Source organism: Coptis chinensis, chromosome 5 (assembly GCF_015680905.1).
Source record: "Coptis chinensis isolate HL-2020 chromosome 5, ASM1568090v1, whole genome shotgun sequence".
NCBI lineage: Eukaryota > Viridiplantae > Streptophyta > Magnoliopsida > Ranunculales > Ranunculaceae > Coptis > Coptis chinensis.
Window position 1 is genome coordinate 66,601,054 of NC_141460.1, and position 16,584 is coordinate 66,617,637.

At 36.2% G+C, this 16,584-nt stretch overlaps 2 protein-coding genes and 1 long non-coding RNA gene across 3 annotated transcripts; all 3 read left to right on the top strand.

Annotated features, from left to right (window-relative positions):
* Positions 1–3,769: 3,769 nt before the first annotated feature.
* LOC147498439 (uncharacterized) lies at positions 3,770–7,915 on the top strand. Its single transcript, XR_015195489.1, has 6 exons — positions 3,770–3,959; positions 4,080–4,122; positions 4,816–5,180; positions 5,289–5,399; positions 7,210–7,284; positions 7,583–7,915. It is a non-coding gene; the product is annotated as an uncharacterized LOC147498439 (long non-coding RNA).
* A 4,983-nt stretch (positions 7,916–12,898) lies between these two features.
* LOC147498440 (protein FAR1-RELATED SEQUENCE 5-like) lies at positions 12,899–13,414 on the top strand. Its single transcript, XM_086563234.1, has one exon. It carries the CDS (start codon positions 12,899–12,901, stop codon positions 13,412–13,414), a length of 516 nt encoding a protein of 171 aa, XP_086419360.1.
* Positions 13,415–13,516: 102 nt separating this feature from the next.
* On the top strand, positions 13,517–14,512 carry LOC147498441 (protein FAR1-RELATED SEQUENCE 5-like). Its single transcript, XM_086563235.1, has one exon. The coding sequence runs from the start codon at positions 13,517–13,519 to the stop codon at positions 14,510–14,512; it is 996 nt and encodes a 331-aa protein (XP_086419361.1).
* The last annotated feature ends 2,072 nt before the right edge of the window (positions 14,513–16,584 follow it).

A 16,584-nucleotide genomic window follows, 5' to 3' on the forward strand; every position in this document is an offset into this window, starting at 1 on the left:
TGTGCGCCGAGCTGTTTTATTCTGCTATAATATTTTTTGTTGCGTGGTAGACAAAACTACGATGTTTCTTGCAACTGCACACATAGTTTCTGCTGGAACTGTATCGAGGATGCTCATAGTCCAGTGGACTGCGACACCGTGGGCAAGTGGATATTTAAGAATAAGGATGAGTTCAGAAATATGGTCTGGAAATTAGCTAATACCAAGGCTTGCATGTACTGTCCAAAGTGCAAGCGACCAATTGAGAAAAACCAAGGTAACATGCTTATGACCTGCATATGTAATTTCAAGAGATTTGGCTAAAAGATTGTCATATAGATATATTCATTACTATGTAAGATGGGCAGCCAATCAGTTGTCAAGGCAAAAGGCAATCACGGATTTACAGAAAATGAAAGGTAAGAGTTTCGAGAAGCTGGTGTACATACAATGTGATCCTATAAAAAAAAAAGTACACACAATGCATGTGTATCGGAAGCGTAACTTCGAGTTCACAACAGGGCCCGGTTGCGGATAATTGAATGCTTGGTTTCTTAAATGGACCTATGCCTATGGATACTATTTACCCGAGCTGAGCATGAACAAAAGAAGAGGCAGTTTTTTGAGTTCCTTCAAGAACAGGCGGAGTTTTATTTAGAACGGCTTCATCAATGTGCAGAGAAAGAGTTACCGTTTTACCTTCATGGATATGACCCACCTGGATATTTCAACGAGTTCCGTACAAAGCTATGTGAGCTGACCAGCATGACCCGTAATTACTTCAAGAACTTGGTTCAAGCACTGGAGTGGCCTGGTTGATGTGGACTGGCATGGTAACCCAGACTCATAGTTTTGCAACCACTGCGCCCATTTCAATCCCTACGCTGCAACCATTTGCAAGTTGTGCAACCAAGACAGATAAGAGTTCCAGTTCCTACTTCAAAATAAAGCTGGCTATAAAGTGGTCACAATATTGGTGGTATAGACAAGTTTTTAGGGATAAAGTCCAGGTCAGTTTTCGTGTCAAGGGATTGATTGATGTGTGTTTATTTGGGATTGGCATTTTAAGGGTAGTGTACATGGTCTGAGATCATATATTGTAGAAGTTACCGTTATGTAATAACTTTCTGTAACTTCCTATTCTATGCATGCAAATCATATTCGGATGTTTATCTTTCCATCAATATTGTATATGAAAATGTGAAACTCTTTCTCGGATATTCATGATTTCTTTACGACTTTACACTGTCTATGATTTTTTCATATAACAGAAAATCTGTTTAAATATGGTGGAAGGTAGGAACAAGAAAAACTTGTAGAAAATCTATCAAATGTAATTGTAATGGTTTAATCAAGATAAGTGGAACAGTGGAAATTATGAAATGGATAAAGGTTTTTGAAAGGTTTATTTGGCAATTAAAAATACAAAAAAGAAGACCTTTAAGATCTGGAACAAGATAAATTTGTGTAATACAACACTCAAAATCCTCCTCTACCCAAGTCATCCTCCCAAACACAGTCATGGACTTGCAACCTTTTCTGTTTTGCAACCTTTTCTGTAGTAATCTTGGCCGTGTAGCTCTGACTTTCGATTTTTCTGATTGAATTGCCACTTGGGATCGGAGTTGGGAGGATCTATAAATACCAAGAACCCTCGGACTATTCCAACGTCGGGATACCGAGGGCCCCAGTGAGCTACTACACTAAGACGACCCAAGTAGAAACCTACTATGCTCAATCAGGCATGCCAAATGCACAACCAAGCCCAAGCTCAAAGGAATCAGTTGACCATATATAGCCAATTGCAAGAACAAGTTCTTCTGGCGTAAATAAAGTATTCAAGCTTAAGTTCTTCCGATGATGCTTTGACACGGTGCATATTCGCCGACTTTTTCAAACTCTTTGAAAAATATAATAGTTTCGCTTTGCTGGCGTTTTCAGTTTTTCTGCAATTTTTGATATAGAAGGTGGTTTCTGGAATCAGGAGTGCACGCTTAATTCAACAGCTACAGGATCAGGAGCAATCGCAGCTTCGCATAGGAGTTCGGCTGTGGAGAGGACACAAGGTTTTCTTTTGTAAAGTGTACAATAAACGGGACTGGGACGATATACTTTGGGAAAATTGGGGTATATTTTCAAGAGTGGTCTGTTCATACGTGACTTGGATGGCATTATAAACCTTCGGGCTGGATGGACTGGGGAGACCCTTCAAGGAGAGGGTAATGATCCTTCCCTTAATAAACTTCCAAGAGTATAATTTATTTTCCCAAAATTTCGTTTATAAATTCTTTTTATTTAGAACTAATCTCTCTTAAAATCTACAGGACTGTGTGGTTAGGGGAGTACAAATGCAAGGGAAGAGGAGCCGATTTAAAGAGGCAAGTGCCATGGGCCATATCATTCAGAGATGAGGAAGCGAGACCATTTCTGGATAGGAACTTTAACAGGAACTTTATTAACGGAGACCGATGGCTACAATTGTAGTCCTTTTTCATGGTGTCACATTGAAAGGGTGATTCATTAAGTCTGGAGGGCATATGGAACCTGTAGATTGTAGTGGATGGTGGTGCAGTTATTTTTTATCCGGTCTGTAAATTTCTTCTGTACTATTTTCTCAATAAATGGGAGCAGGTCAATTGTTATGATTGGTTTGTTAGCCATAGCAATCAAAGATGGTTTCAACCGTTAGGGGGCAATTGGTATGTAATCCTAAGTGTAATACTACAAAATGAAGCAACGACCCTTCTTATTCAGGGGGTGTTGATGTCTAACGCAAGGGTACATGACATTTGAAGAAATATTACTTTTGATGTTGTATTGTGTACATAATTTAGCTGATGAATGGATATGATCTAAGCCATGATGAGACAAGGTAAGAATAAAATTGTTTCAGTGTAGCAATGCGGTATGAGTTTATGCATGTACCCAAAGTAACTAAGTCTAGCTACGCCAAAATTATGAAATTCGACGAAGATGCATGACTCCTAATAGGATAAAAGCATTGTTAAAGTAGAATATGTTTATTTCAATGCGTCATTAAATCATTTATTATCAAACTTTTCGTTTATTCTTCTGATTCATCTATCAATTTACTCAATAATAAGTCATATAGGTAGTTTTTAGGTGGTCCTCTTAAATAATTAAAATAAATTATTTATGATTCACATTATTCCGATATCCTTAGATATATATTATAGCTATACCTCTTGGCTCAATTTTTTGGAGCTTTCAAACTTTTGTACTGGACTCAACTTGAGCTTTGTTATTATTGGTTAAATTTCAGTATTTACTCATTGATGTTTTGGATATAAAATTTCTATATATCTCAATATTAAACTTATTGACTCATAGTTAGATATGACATAGGTTATGTGCAACTCAACAACAAGAACATTGTGGGCAATGAATATAATTTGGTTATCGCTTAAACATATAGTATGTTTTGAGTGTTCTATTCTTTAATTGTTGCGTTATATTTTGATAATTTATATAGATGAGGATGATAAAAAATATTATTTAAGACAATAATAACCCAAAAATAGAATCAAAACCTTTCTAAAAAAAATTTAGAATAATATAAACCCTTCAAACAAAGTATACATATATTATAAACAATGAATTATTAGCTATCAATATACATATATTATGTATTCAAGTGGACTTTAAGCTTTTGAGTCATTAGCTATCTATGTAACAAGTCCGGCCATAGGCCGGGCCAAATGGCTAGTTCGAAAAAAAGACAAGACTACCAACGCCCTTCTTTAGTCTGTTATGAGCACGCGCCACGTGTGTCGTTGAAGTCCCCGTGAGGCGTCGGATCATAGACAAAAAGAAAAAAAAAATCACTTTTCACTCATTCGTTCTCTTCACAAAAATAAGAAAACCCTTGCTCTCAACTCTCTCTCGAATTGCACATCACTCTCGAATCTCAAATCGCTCTCAAATCACTCTCTTCTTAATCACATACGATCTTTCTTCAGGTAATTTTGATCACTTAAATTGATCTTTTGATTTCGATCCCAAATAAATGATTTCAGTTTTAATTTCGATCACTTCAATTGATGTTTTGATTGATTTCGATCACTTCTTAATCATTACAGATTGTTCACTTTCAGCTGTTTGATGATCGTTTTAATATCATCAGTAAGTAAACAAACCTTGCTTTCATAGCCCTAAATTTTTGTATAAATGTTAAATGTTTATTTTGGATATGTTTTTAGCTTATTATTGATTGGTATTGGTTTTTTGTGATGTGAAGATATGAAATAAAGCTTGAAATGACTTATAATGTGTTGTCTCCTTATTAGAAAACATTAATGTTATGGTGGAAATGACTAGTAATGGTTACAAAAGTATCAGTTAGTTATAATTCAATTGCATTTTGAGATTCAATTGCAGTTAGTTACACTGTCAAAGGATACGTGTGTCGGTGTTCCCATGTCCTACAGGGCGAAATACCAAAAATTTAGGTATATTACGTACAGAATGTGTGTGAAATGTGGAGACAAATCCAACACGGATTACTTTTAAAATATGATGTGTCTATGTAACATAGCTTTGGATCCATAGTTTCTTTTTTTGGCGTTTATCATAATCTTACATAAATTTCTAAGAGGGGCTGGGGTAGAATTTGTTCTTGAAATATTGACTTAGATCTATTTGTCATGGATTAGGAATTTTAGAGGAGTTGGTAGTCTTATTTACGCCAATGCTAGTATAACTTGATACCTTTGAATTTGTAGTTGTTTCTGTTATTATTATTGTTTTTGGCGTATCATAACTGGTTTCATTTCTGTGGAGTGTGTTAATACCCCCCACCTAATTTTCCTTTCGCAGTTCTACCGGTACCTGTTCTATCTGGGGAAGATTCGCACCATTCAGTTAGAGACTTAAAGTACACATGCAAAAGAGAGTCTTCTGCAAGCAGCTCGCAAAGCACCTGCCTCAACACTTGGCTTCCAAGTCCAATGCAACAAATGGGCTGTGATTGTTCGGCTACTGTTGGGGGAAATAAAGGAATGAAGAAGACTATGCTAGATGATGATGATTATTATTATTATTATTATTATTCATGTTTATCATTTCAACAGTTGCCTATGCTAGATTTGTAATGATGAATGTGGTGTCATTTTTGCTAGAATTTGACTGGAGGGATGCTAGTATCAGTTGAAGGTCCAGATTCTCCGTTGTTTGCCCTTGAGGTGTGTAGGTAGAGTTATATGTACGGGTGTCTACAACATTATGTATGTGTATACTGCCTATTAAACACATATTTGCTATGGTATTTTATTGGAATCTTTCTCTCACAGATAAATCCTGAAAAGGCAAGGGAAGAATTTAAATCAGCAAGTCAGTCAAATGGTGGGACTGGGGTCAGAGATTTTATGGATAGCATGGGCCTTGGGATGCTTGTTGACCAGGTAAACCTGGAAATTTGATAGTTCATACCAAGTGATAAAAAATCCGAGTTTGTTAATCTTTCATATTGTCTTTTGTTTAGTCCACAAACAAACAAGACTTACTAGACTGAAAAGAAAAACGAGTTCTCAGTCAGTTTAGCAATAATGGAAAAGCAAAAAACAGGAATGAATTTCTTAGATTAATTCTATTCTGTATTTCTAAGCATGAAGTCACTTGAGTGGTCTAAAGGCTTACTATTTTATTTTTTTTGTATTCTAAAAAGCTTTTTGCCTTATGATATTGGAGTTTGGAGAGGTCTGTATTTTATTTTTTTTGTATTCTAAAAAACCTGGACTCACATAATGGAGTGAAATCTCAGGTGAATCTTTTTTCTTTTATCAAATTGCAATATTTATACAAATAAAGAAAGTTGTCACATACCCACATGTGAATCAAACAACCATGGTATAGGTGTGTGAGTGCATGTGAGCATACCATCAACGTGTAGATTCATCGGCACACAAAATGTCTCTTTTTTAAGCAAAGGGGGTCACAGAATGTTGAGTGAGGGTACTGATTTCCCATTTCGATCTTTTAAAAGCAAAGGCACTGACAAAGTAGTAAAATGAAGCACTGAAGAACCACGTTGGGTAACACACAGGACACTGTTAACCACATCTTGGTTCATTGTTATTCCCCTTGAGTAACTGGCTAAATATTTAGAAAACATTAGCGTTAAGTGGTTGCTTCCTAAGAGTGTGAAAATTTGTATTAGCATACACTCACACTCTGAAACATCAAAGTGTCATAAATATATGATTCTCCAAAACTTTAAATGATGTAATATATGATATACATAAGGAAGACAAAATAAATGATCTTTATACATAAATGAAACAAAATAAACACCTGCCAGAGGTCACGGAGCTCCATCACTTGTCTGTCCTGAATTGTATCCGGCAATAATATTTTGCGTTTGTTACCAGCCTCAGATCTCAGAACATTTTTATCTTTATCGACCAAACAATAACCATATTGGGCATGAAAACCAGTAGGGACTGAAATTTTTCCAGACCAGATGAGTTCCTCCCCTTGGAAAGAAGGAGTTAAAGCCAAACCTTTCTTCACATTCCATGAACCAAGCAAAGGTTCCGAACCACACACTAGAATACTCTGACCCCATTCAGTATAATATGGTATTCTGAAGCTTAAATTGATCATCTTTAATGGTTTCAACCTCAGATTCTCCATTTTCAATGGTTGGGTAGAAATAATAAAAAGTTTGTTTGAGACAAGGAGAGAAACAGAGCCGAGTGTTGGATCTCTTTTTTAGTCGACTCATATAACTATGTAAGTGAGTTTCTCTCTCACACTTGTACTTTTTTTACATCGTAATCAATAAATTTTACTTATAAAAAAAACAACTAATGCAGGGCATTTATAAGTTTGGGTAACGTCTTTTATGGCCTTAAATAGAGTTACTGATCTAAAAACTATGTTAAATTGACATGGATAGGTAAGTCCGTATCTGATACGGAGTGTCTAACACGTCGAAATATCAAATATTGAGGTATATCAAATACAATATGTTTTCGATATGTGTCCGTGTGACACTTGGATACCTATCCGACACGGATTAAGTTTAAAATACAGCGTGTCCTTGTAACATAGTCTAAAAATTATACATAAAAGGTTCTTTAAATGAGAGGAGGTTCTTGAAATGGTTATTTAGTTCTGCTAGAAACAAAGTCAGAGATGGCATTAGTTTAGTTTTGTTGACAAAGCTTTCTAGTGGTGCATTTATGCAAATTATTGTGATTTTCTTAACAGCTATGATAACAAAGACGTTGCATTGAATTGTGGGAACATGTTGAGGGAATGCATCAAATTTCTGAGCCTTGCAAAGTAAGACATGTTGTATTTTTGCTAACTAGTTCCTGGTTTCTGAGTTTGACATATCCATTTCCTTTTTTATTATTGTTGTTAAGGTAAACATGCAAAATCTTCACGTTCCAGTTAGGTTAAGGACTTTGACCGTTCAGTTTGAGTCTGTCTGCCTGTTTGACTAAGCTTTCCAGTAATGAATAACATTCAATTGTTTGTAAAAGTTTGGTGTCTGCTGAGGAGTCATTAGTTATATATCCCTTACCTTTATATCTGTGTGATTCTTGTGGAGCTAACCAATGTGGAATGTATTTTTCAGGCTGTTCGTGTGGGAGACTTGGAGCTGTTCAGAAATATTGCAGACAAGTTTGCAAGCACTTTCAATTCAGATCGAACCCACAACTTGATTGTTAGGCTGCGATATAATGTCATAAGGACAGGGTTTCGTAACATCAGCATCTCTTATTCGCGTATCTCACTAAAAGATGTTGCTGAAAAATTTTCATCTTTCCCTTTTCTTTATTATTAGTTTACTACGTCATTAATTAATTTTGTTAATGTTTTGGGGATTGTTCATCTTTTTTTATCCTGTGTGTACTAGAGAAGAATGTAGGTTGGGCTTCTAAAGGGATTTTGGTCTACTAGAGAAGAATGTATCCAATTAGCTTGTACTGGGTGGGCTTCTTTGGGCCATGAAATAGATTTTGGGATAGGGACCTTTTTTTGGTCCTGATTCAGCCTTTTTTAAAAAAAATTGTAAAAATAAAAAACGACACATGTCAAGTGTAGTAGAAAAAAAACGACTGCCCACCACCTGACACTAAGAAAGTGTCGTTTTTATGGAAAAACGACATATCTGTCTGTCTTTTTTCAACAGATCTGGTGTAGTGATCCTCCTTGTTTGGCATTCTAACTGATAGAGATATCTGGATGTATCTGAAAGGGGTATTGCGAAATACTCAGATATCAAATACTACCTCTCTGGCAAAACTGATTACTGGGGTGGAGTCAATACTTGCAAGAAACCAGAAAAGCATGGCATCCAACTCTGACTCTAATAAGCAGATCACTGAGAGATTGACCCTAATGAGTCAAAGGATCGAGGGGATTGCTCCTCCGATTTGCTCGATGATATAATCAGAGCATAAGATCACTAGAGACAAGGTCGCTAGTATGAAAATCACTAGTTCTCCCTTTATGGAACCTGCCAGTGCATTGGCATCTTCTTCATTAACCACTCCTACTCATCCAGGGAAAGAAGAGATTCTTTTGATTTGCAAAAGTGCTGGCTGTCCCTCCAACTATGCAAAAGGAATGTCAGAAAAATACCGTGGGATAGTCACTTGGGATGAGTATAACCTTGTAGTATCTGGTGCGGTTAGCTCTGCTGATATCAGGAAGATGATGTCATCCTGGAAGAAGAAGACCACACAGTAAGAGATTGAGATCATTGAGTATTATTTTCTTGTTAGTTTAAGTTGTTATCTTACATTTTTTATCTTTTATGTTATCCCTGTTGTTGATTTAAGGACATATTTGCTATCTAAATGATTATAAGAGTACGGGATCCATTGAGTACTAGTTCCATTGTAACTATGTAAGCATGAAAACCAGAACGGCTGGAATTGAAGTACTGCAATAGACCAGTACTTAATCCAAACCCAGGTTTTGATTTTATGGGTGTAATTTGTAAAAGAAGATCAATTATTACATTATTAGGAAAAAAAATGAAACTAAGGGGTCGTTTGTTTTTTTTAGCCTTTGAATGTTGAATGTTGAATGTTGAATGTTGAATGGCCCACCCTCTAACAAATCCAAGAGGCATAACTCTTCCAATTGCAAAACACATTCATCCACAAGTTTTCTATCTCCCATGGTTTTAGTTTTCACCATCTCTACAAGCTCTCCAATACTCTTCACAAGAGGATCTGGTTCAGGAGAATCTCTTTTACGTTTTTGTTTTGAGCTTCCAGTATCACTCTTTGCTCGTGAAGTAGTCAGAACTTGTGTTTGTTTAGGTGGTACAGGTGTAGTACCACTATCTGCACAACTAGTACGTACATTATCACTTGGAACATGGGAAGAATGGCCAGTATGTGTGCCTGACGAGGGTACATCTTGTGATATATAAGGGTTGTACTCCTTACAGTAGGTGACATATGGGAAGCGATCGTCATGATAATCAGCTCCATGAAACTGGTTATCCTCGCTAGCACTATCAACATTCTCAACCTCTGTAGTATGAACGTTATGGGGAGTCACCACAGGAATTGGATGCTTGTGGTTAAACCCTTCATCACCACAAGATATAGTGGGTTCAAACAAAAATTCAAACAACTCGCTATTTGCCAACGGAGCATTCCTAAAATGGCTCGCCAAAGGATACTTCTATTTGTAACAATAGATAGCAAAAAGAAAATAAGGTTAAACAACTAACAAAGTAGTTGTATACTAATAACTCGTATAAACTAAAAAGTTGTTGGTTTCTACCTTGATTATATCATCCCAAATATCATCCGGAAAATCTAAAACCCCTCCAACAAAATTGATACCGTGTCTCGTCCTATTTGATAAAACTCTTCATGTTTGATATTGTTTTCGGAGGTAGTCCCATTGGTTCTTGAGTTACCTTTGTGTGTGGGGAACATCGTAGGCCTTGCTTATTTTTTCATTAATCCTAGTCCATGACTATGGTTTGAGTGAAGTACCACTATAGCCATAATTATTAACCTCTTCTAAACACATTTCAATGAAACATTTTTTCCACGCATCATCGGTCTTTATCCTAGGAGTTGGAGCGGATTTCTCAACCACATCCGGAGTTGCCTTGTTCTTTCCCTTAACCCGTGGAGTTAGCTTCTCCTTCCGAGGACCCATGCCTAAAGTCACTCAATAGGAATCAAGGAATTGTACACAAACAAAACAATGGTATGCAAAGAAAAGTATATATACCTTAAAGACAGACACCTATATGTGCATATCAGTACCTAGGACATACTTATACAAATATACAAGAATCAAAATATACATATAAAAGTAAATAAGACAATGTGCCATACAAACAATAAAAAGGAGAAACTGGCCTCTATAACTAAAATGTATTGGTAAAAGTCCACTTATGTAATTTTATCAGAGAACACATGGAAAAACAAAATCAAGAGAGAAACGCTTCAGTGATGAATAGAACACATTTTACGTCTCAAAATGGAATGGCGAAAAAAAAAAAAATATATCATACATAGTTTGTTGCCTTATGAGTTTATTATCTATCTAAACAGACAAACTGACTGACTAACATGTGAGAAGACGAAAAAAAAAATTACTGTTCAATATAGAAAAATATCCTAGAGAGAGAAAACACAAATACAGAAGACTTAAATTGAATATCATGTATTATAATTAATAGTTCTTGAGTTATTTCTCTCCAATCAGAAGCTTTAATAACATAGCAAACAGATTATTATTACCGTTCTAACCAAAATATAGTTACGCAAGAAACCAAATAATAAGGTAATCAAAAAAATGGATTTTGTATGGTTATCATATCATAATGATGGGGTAGTGTCTACATCATGCTTTCTACTCAAAATATCAATTCTAGATGATGAAAAATGAAAAAGAAGCAAAGAACACAAAAATTTCAGCAAACTCACCACTTGAAACTTTGATTTCCTCACTCAAATCAATACTAAAGAAACCTTAATCACTTAGAGAACTTAATTCAATCTATTTTAAGCAAAACCCTTCAAAATTTTGATTGAAATCGCAAGTTTTTCGGTGAAATTCCTACTCCTCTATCAGTATTTGAGATATATATTGATTATATTGACGACAGTTAGAATTTATTAGATAGTTAAGTTATGTATACCTGGAATAGTGGAGAGAATGGAGGTGGAAACCCTAGAACACCATCGCTGGAAATTGAACATGAAATTGAAGAAATTGAACAGGAAATTTTTAATGGAAACATACCTGATGGAGAGAAAGGAGAGCAGTTGATGATGAGGGGCAAGTGAGGAATTGAGTGTTTCGCGTTTTTAGTTTCAGCGTTCAGGAGGAGAGAGACCGCGGAATGCTAAAGAGGCAATTTCCGTTGAATGCTGAAGAGTACCAAGAAAAACAAACAATTTTGGGCACCTCTGAATGCTGAAACTTGAAAAAACAAACAACACCTTAAAGTGAGGGCAGTTTGACTAAAGGAGGTATGTATATATTATCCGGGAATTGATCAGAACCAACTCGTGAACATGTATTATGGAAGCCAAAAAAACATCAAGTTTAAACCAACATACCTCAACCAAAACCAAATAACCAATCTGAAAAGCTAGGGTGCGCAGGGCTGTGAACCACACATTTTAAAATTTTTGACCAAGTCTTTAAGTTTTGAGGAAAAGGAACAGTGAACAACAAGTGAGGGTAAAAACATCAATGCGACAAGTGAGGGTAAAAACGTAAATGCTCCCTCTTCTCTAAACAAAACAGAGTTGTGCTTTAATGGCAGAAACCAAGAAGTTGGAAAAGATGTGCTTTAATGGCAGAAACAAAGAAGTCGGAAAAGAGACAATCGAATTAATAAGTTTGAGGTCGGATCATACCTCATTTCAATAAACCGAATTCACTTATAAAAAATAGTATGATATATGAGGTCGGATGATATATCTAACCGATATCTAATGACAAGTAGACTACAATGTCATTTGTTGTTGAATACTTAATTATATGCTATATCTAGTAATTTAATCATACTATGCTACATATAGTAATTTAATCGTAGTATGTTATATCTAGTAGTTTAATAGTGTTATGCTACATTTAGTAATTTAATATGCGTATGCTAGATGTAGTAGTTTAATAGGAGTATGCTACAAGCAAAATGAATAGTTAAGGGTAAGAAAGTAACAACACATCTTCTCTCCCTCTAACATTTAGAATGGCGCGAACTAAACTTTTCTCTCTCACTAAAATCCGTTCAACTTGAGAACTCTTGCCTCCATTTCTCATAGTGTACTTTGATCTTCAACAATTATAAGTATGAGGTTAGTTGATTTCTTTTTTGGTTCCTTCTCTTTTTCATGTCTAGGTAAAATTTCACAATTGAATGGTGGATGATTTAATGTCAAATGAAGTTGATATTGAATCAAATGAAGTTGACATTGAAATTTTCCAAAGTGGTACATGGTTTGAGCACCATAGTTATTTGGTTTTGACCATTATACTGTTCAAGCATTTATGTGTTTTTTTTTACTATTACCACTGTGATTACTTCGTAGAGTAAGAAAACGAGTGAATATGCGCTAAAAGTGCACTTGTTTCATGTAGCAATCCGATGATGAATCACTTCTCTGATGACGAAGAAGATTGGCTTCGAAATTCATGTTTTGATAGTTTTACGTATGAGGATATATAGTGATTTTGTGGATGTCACATCTATGGGGGAGGGTGAAAATGTTGAAATTCATGAGAACAGTGATAGAGTCAGTGACGGGTGTGAGGCTAGTAGAGTTTTCGAAGCAGACAAAGCAACATTCTATTCTATGCCATTCAAGACGAACTGAGGAGCTTTTCGCAATTTACAATCAATATGCAAAGTTAGTCGGTTTAGTGTTCAGTAAAGATACTTATAGAATCGCGCATGATGGTGTTAAGTGTTAAGCGGATATTTCTATGCTCAGCTGCTGGTGAACGAAATATAAACAGGGTGACACCTAGAAAACGCGACATCAAATCCAGAGAGTCGAATGCCATCAGTAGGTTTAAATGTAAAGCCCGTTTTGAAGTTGGCTATGATTTTGAATCAAATTTGTGGGTTGTGAAGGATTTTATTGGGGAACACACACATCCACTTGTACCAGATCCGAGCTCGATGTTCTTAAGATCACATAGAAATATAAGTGAAGAAGATTTGCAATTTGCTACGAGCCTAGTTGATGTTGGTATTCGTAAATGCAAGGTGATGGATGTTTTTGTACATAGGGCAGGAGGTTTCTCAAGTGTTGGTTTTTTGAAGAAAGACTTGTATAATCATATGGGGCTTGATAGGAGAAATCGATATATTGATGGTAACACCAACACACTGTTGGCTTTCATGGATAACAAGGTGAAGGGAGATCCCTTATTTCATTACAATTATAACTTAAATGAGGGTGGCTAGCTGGTTAAACTATTTTGGACAGATTCCACCTCACGTGCGGACTACAGTTGCTTTGGAGATGTATTGTTGTTTGATTCAACATATAAGAGCAACCAGTACATGATGTCAATTGTTGTGTTTGTTGGAGTGAACAACCATCGACAAACAGTAGTGTTTGGTTTTGCATTGTTGACGTGTGAGTGTGTGGAGTCTTACGAGTGGGTATTAAAATCTTTAGTTGGCGTGATGTATGGCAAACACCCTAAGTCAGTGATCACTGATGGTGACCCGGCGATGCGCGAGGCTGTGAGATCTACTCTCCCAAATTCAAAACACCGCTTGTGCTATTGGCACATTATGAAAAATTGCCTAAAAAATATCCACATCCTTGGATTTTCAAAAGATTTCTGCTCTATTATGTTTATGAAGTGCTCGTCCAATGAGTTCGAAGAAATGTGGGAAACACTCGTGAAGACATTCCAAGTCAGTAATAACAAATGGGTGAACATGATATACAAGAAAAAAAAGATATGGGCAGAATCATATCTCTATGGTGAGTTCTTTGCCGGTTGCAGAAGCACCCAACATTGTGAGAGTATAAACTCCATAATCCGGCTTCATGTGAAAGTTGGAATGCAATTATTTGAGCTGTTTGGAAAAATGGAAGTGGTAGTTGCAAATATCCAGCACCGAGATCACGGGGAAGAGGTGATGACGAAAGTAACCAAACCAGTCCTTCATACCCACTTGAACGATTATGCAAATCAGGCTGCATCTATATATACGCGAGCTGCTTTTAATTGTTTTAAGAAGCAATTAAAGGACGAAGTGATGTACACTGCAGACGGTAAAAAAGATGTGGGTGACAATATTCGTGTGTACACCATGAGTCGCCATTTGAATAGGCAAAAAAAGTTGACTATGAGATACAATATTGTATTGCAGGATGCTAGATGTTCATGTGGGCTATTTGAGTCATCTGGATTTCCATGTAGACATATCATTTCAGTTTACAAACATGAGGACGTTGGTGTGATACCTCAGGGCTGCTTTTTAAGGAGATGGACACGGGATGCTAAATCGGTTGTTCGATTAGGAGAACCCAACTTTTCTGACTGAGTGGCCTCTGTTATACGTTTCAGTGATCTTACAACCAAATGTAGGCAGATATATTCGTGGGCCTCCCAAACAGCGGAAAGCACTGAAGCTTTCAAAGTTTTTTTAGCTTCTTTTTCTACAAAGAACCGAACTCCATTTGCTTTTGAAGGTAGTCGACATGCTCCTTTTGAGATGCCTAATAGTCCAACAGAAAATCCAATAACCGATGAGACTTCACCAGCTTATGAAGGCAGCCCACGTGTTTCTTTTGAGATGCTTTTTACTCCGCCTAAAACCACACATCGGCAATCAGTTAATGATCCCCCACATGTAAAATCCAAATGCCGACCGCAAAATCCTAGCAGACTTCAAGGTCAAAATGAGACAAACAAGAATAAGTGTGGCCATTATGGTGAGACAGGTCACACAAAACCCATATGCCCACTCTTGCATCCGAAGGACGGAGGTAAGTTTTATTTACCTTTGCGATTTTTTCTTTGGTATGGTCCCAACTTTGTAATGTCTATATTTCCAATTGTATTAGTTGTTGATTCTACTTTATTTCAACAATATTTTCATTGTGTTTCACTATTTTATAGGTCCAAGTATTAACTGCAATTATGTTGAACGCACTGCTCGAGTTACCGACCTACGTGAGGAAGATGACGAGTTGAACAAAGATATAGGGTGTAAGTTGAAAGTTTGATGTTATAAAATTCATTTCCGTATAGACCTATGGATAATAGTTGGCATTGATAAGAGTGTCCGTTTATCTTTTACCTATATCAAAATATATTGCTACAAGGTATGGGAAGTCATAATAACATGCATGCATGTACATCTCACTTTTAGCTTTAGAAAATTCCTTTTGGAGCACATACCATTTTATTTCTTTGGGTTATAAGTAAGTAAATGTTGTTTGTTTCGTCGCCTTAGTGAGATTGGATAAAGGAACACTAGGATCTCGAAGGTACAAGTGTAGCAACTGCCAATCTACGGAGCACACAAAGCCTAGGTGTCCACATCCACATAAACATAATGGTGAGCAAGGTACGACACATGTTTTGGTTTCACACTTGTTTAACTTAGATGGGGATGACGTTATCGTGTAAACTTAGATTGTATGGTTTGTGCAACTATTTTATTTTGATTTTCTGTTGAACTTACAAGATTTTGTGGTGGTGATGTTCCTAATGGTGAAGTTATTGGTCATGTTCCTAGTGGTGATGTTCTAGGTTATGATATTGGGTACAACACTCCAGAAAAATTCAATGTTGAGAATTTTTGTAGTGAGGATGGGCGGGTGTTTTTTCGCATGACAGATATTTGATGTAAGGGAAAGAGATGTGCAATTGAACAATGTAGAGTAATTTTGTTGTTAGAAGCAGCTGTTCCTAAGCTTCTCAAAAGATTTAGCGATTGTTTTAATAGTTAGAGCAATTGTTACAACGGTATTTATTTTGGCTTCAGGAATCGGATAGATATTGTGATTTTGCAGTTCAGGAAGAAGTTCACTGATGTTGGAACTTGTCAGTCCATGAGTCTTTTGAAATGATAAAATGTCTTCATATCACACTTTATGTGGTAAAATTTGGAATATGATACTCTATATGACATATTTCAGTGTTAACTATTATGAAAGCGGTTCTCAGTATGATACTTCATGTGGCATATTTCAGTGTGTTAAAGTTGAGTTTGGGCCTAAAGCCCACAATTCGAATGTCAAACCCCATTTAGCCTTGTTCTTTTCTCTTTCTTTCTTCTCTATCAACAGTAAAAATAGCAAACTCCAAACTTCCGACAACAGTTAAATGGTAGAACCAAACTCCAAACTTCAAACAACCTAAAAGTACAGAGCTTGCAAATCCACTAAAAAAAATGAAGAAGAAAACAACCAACAGTAAAAAAACCATCAAGGACGAAAGCAACACATATGAAAGCAGTTGATACAACAAAAAAGATAAAAAAACGAGGAAAATGTGCATTTAGAGTCAATGGGGAGGGGGAGCAAAAAGCGATGCCCGGGAGAGAAGGTCAAAGACAATTTTTAAGCTTGTTGTTAATTTATGGATTTTTAAGCATAAGCATTTGAG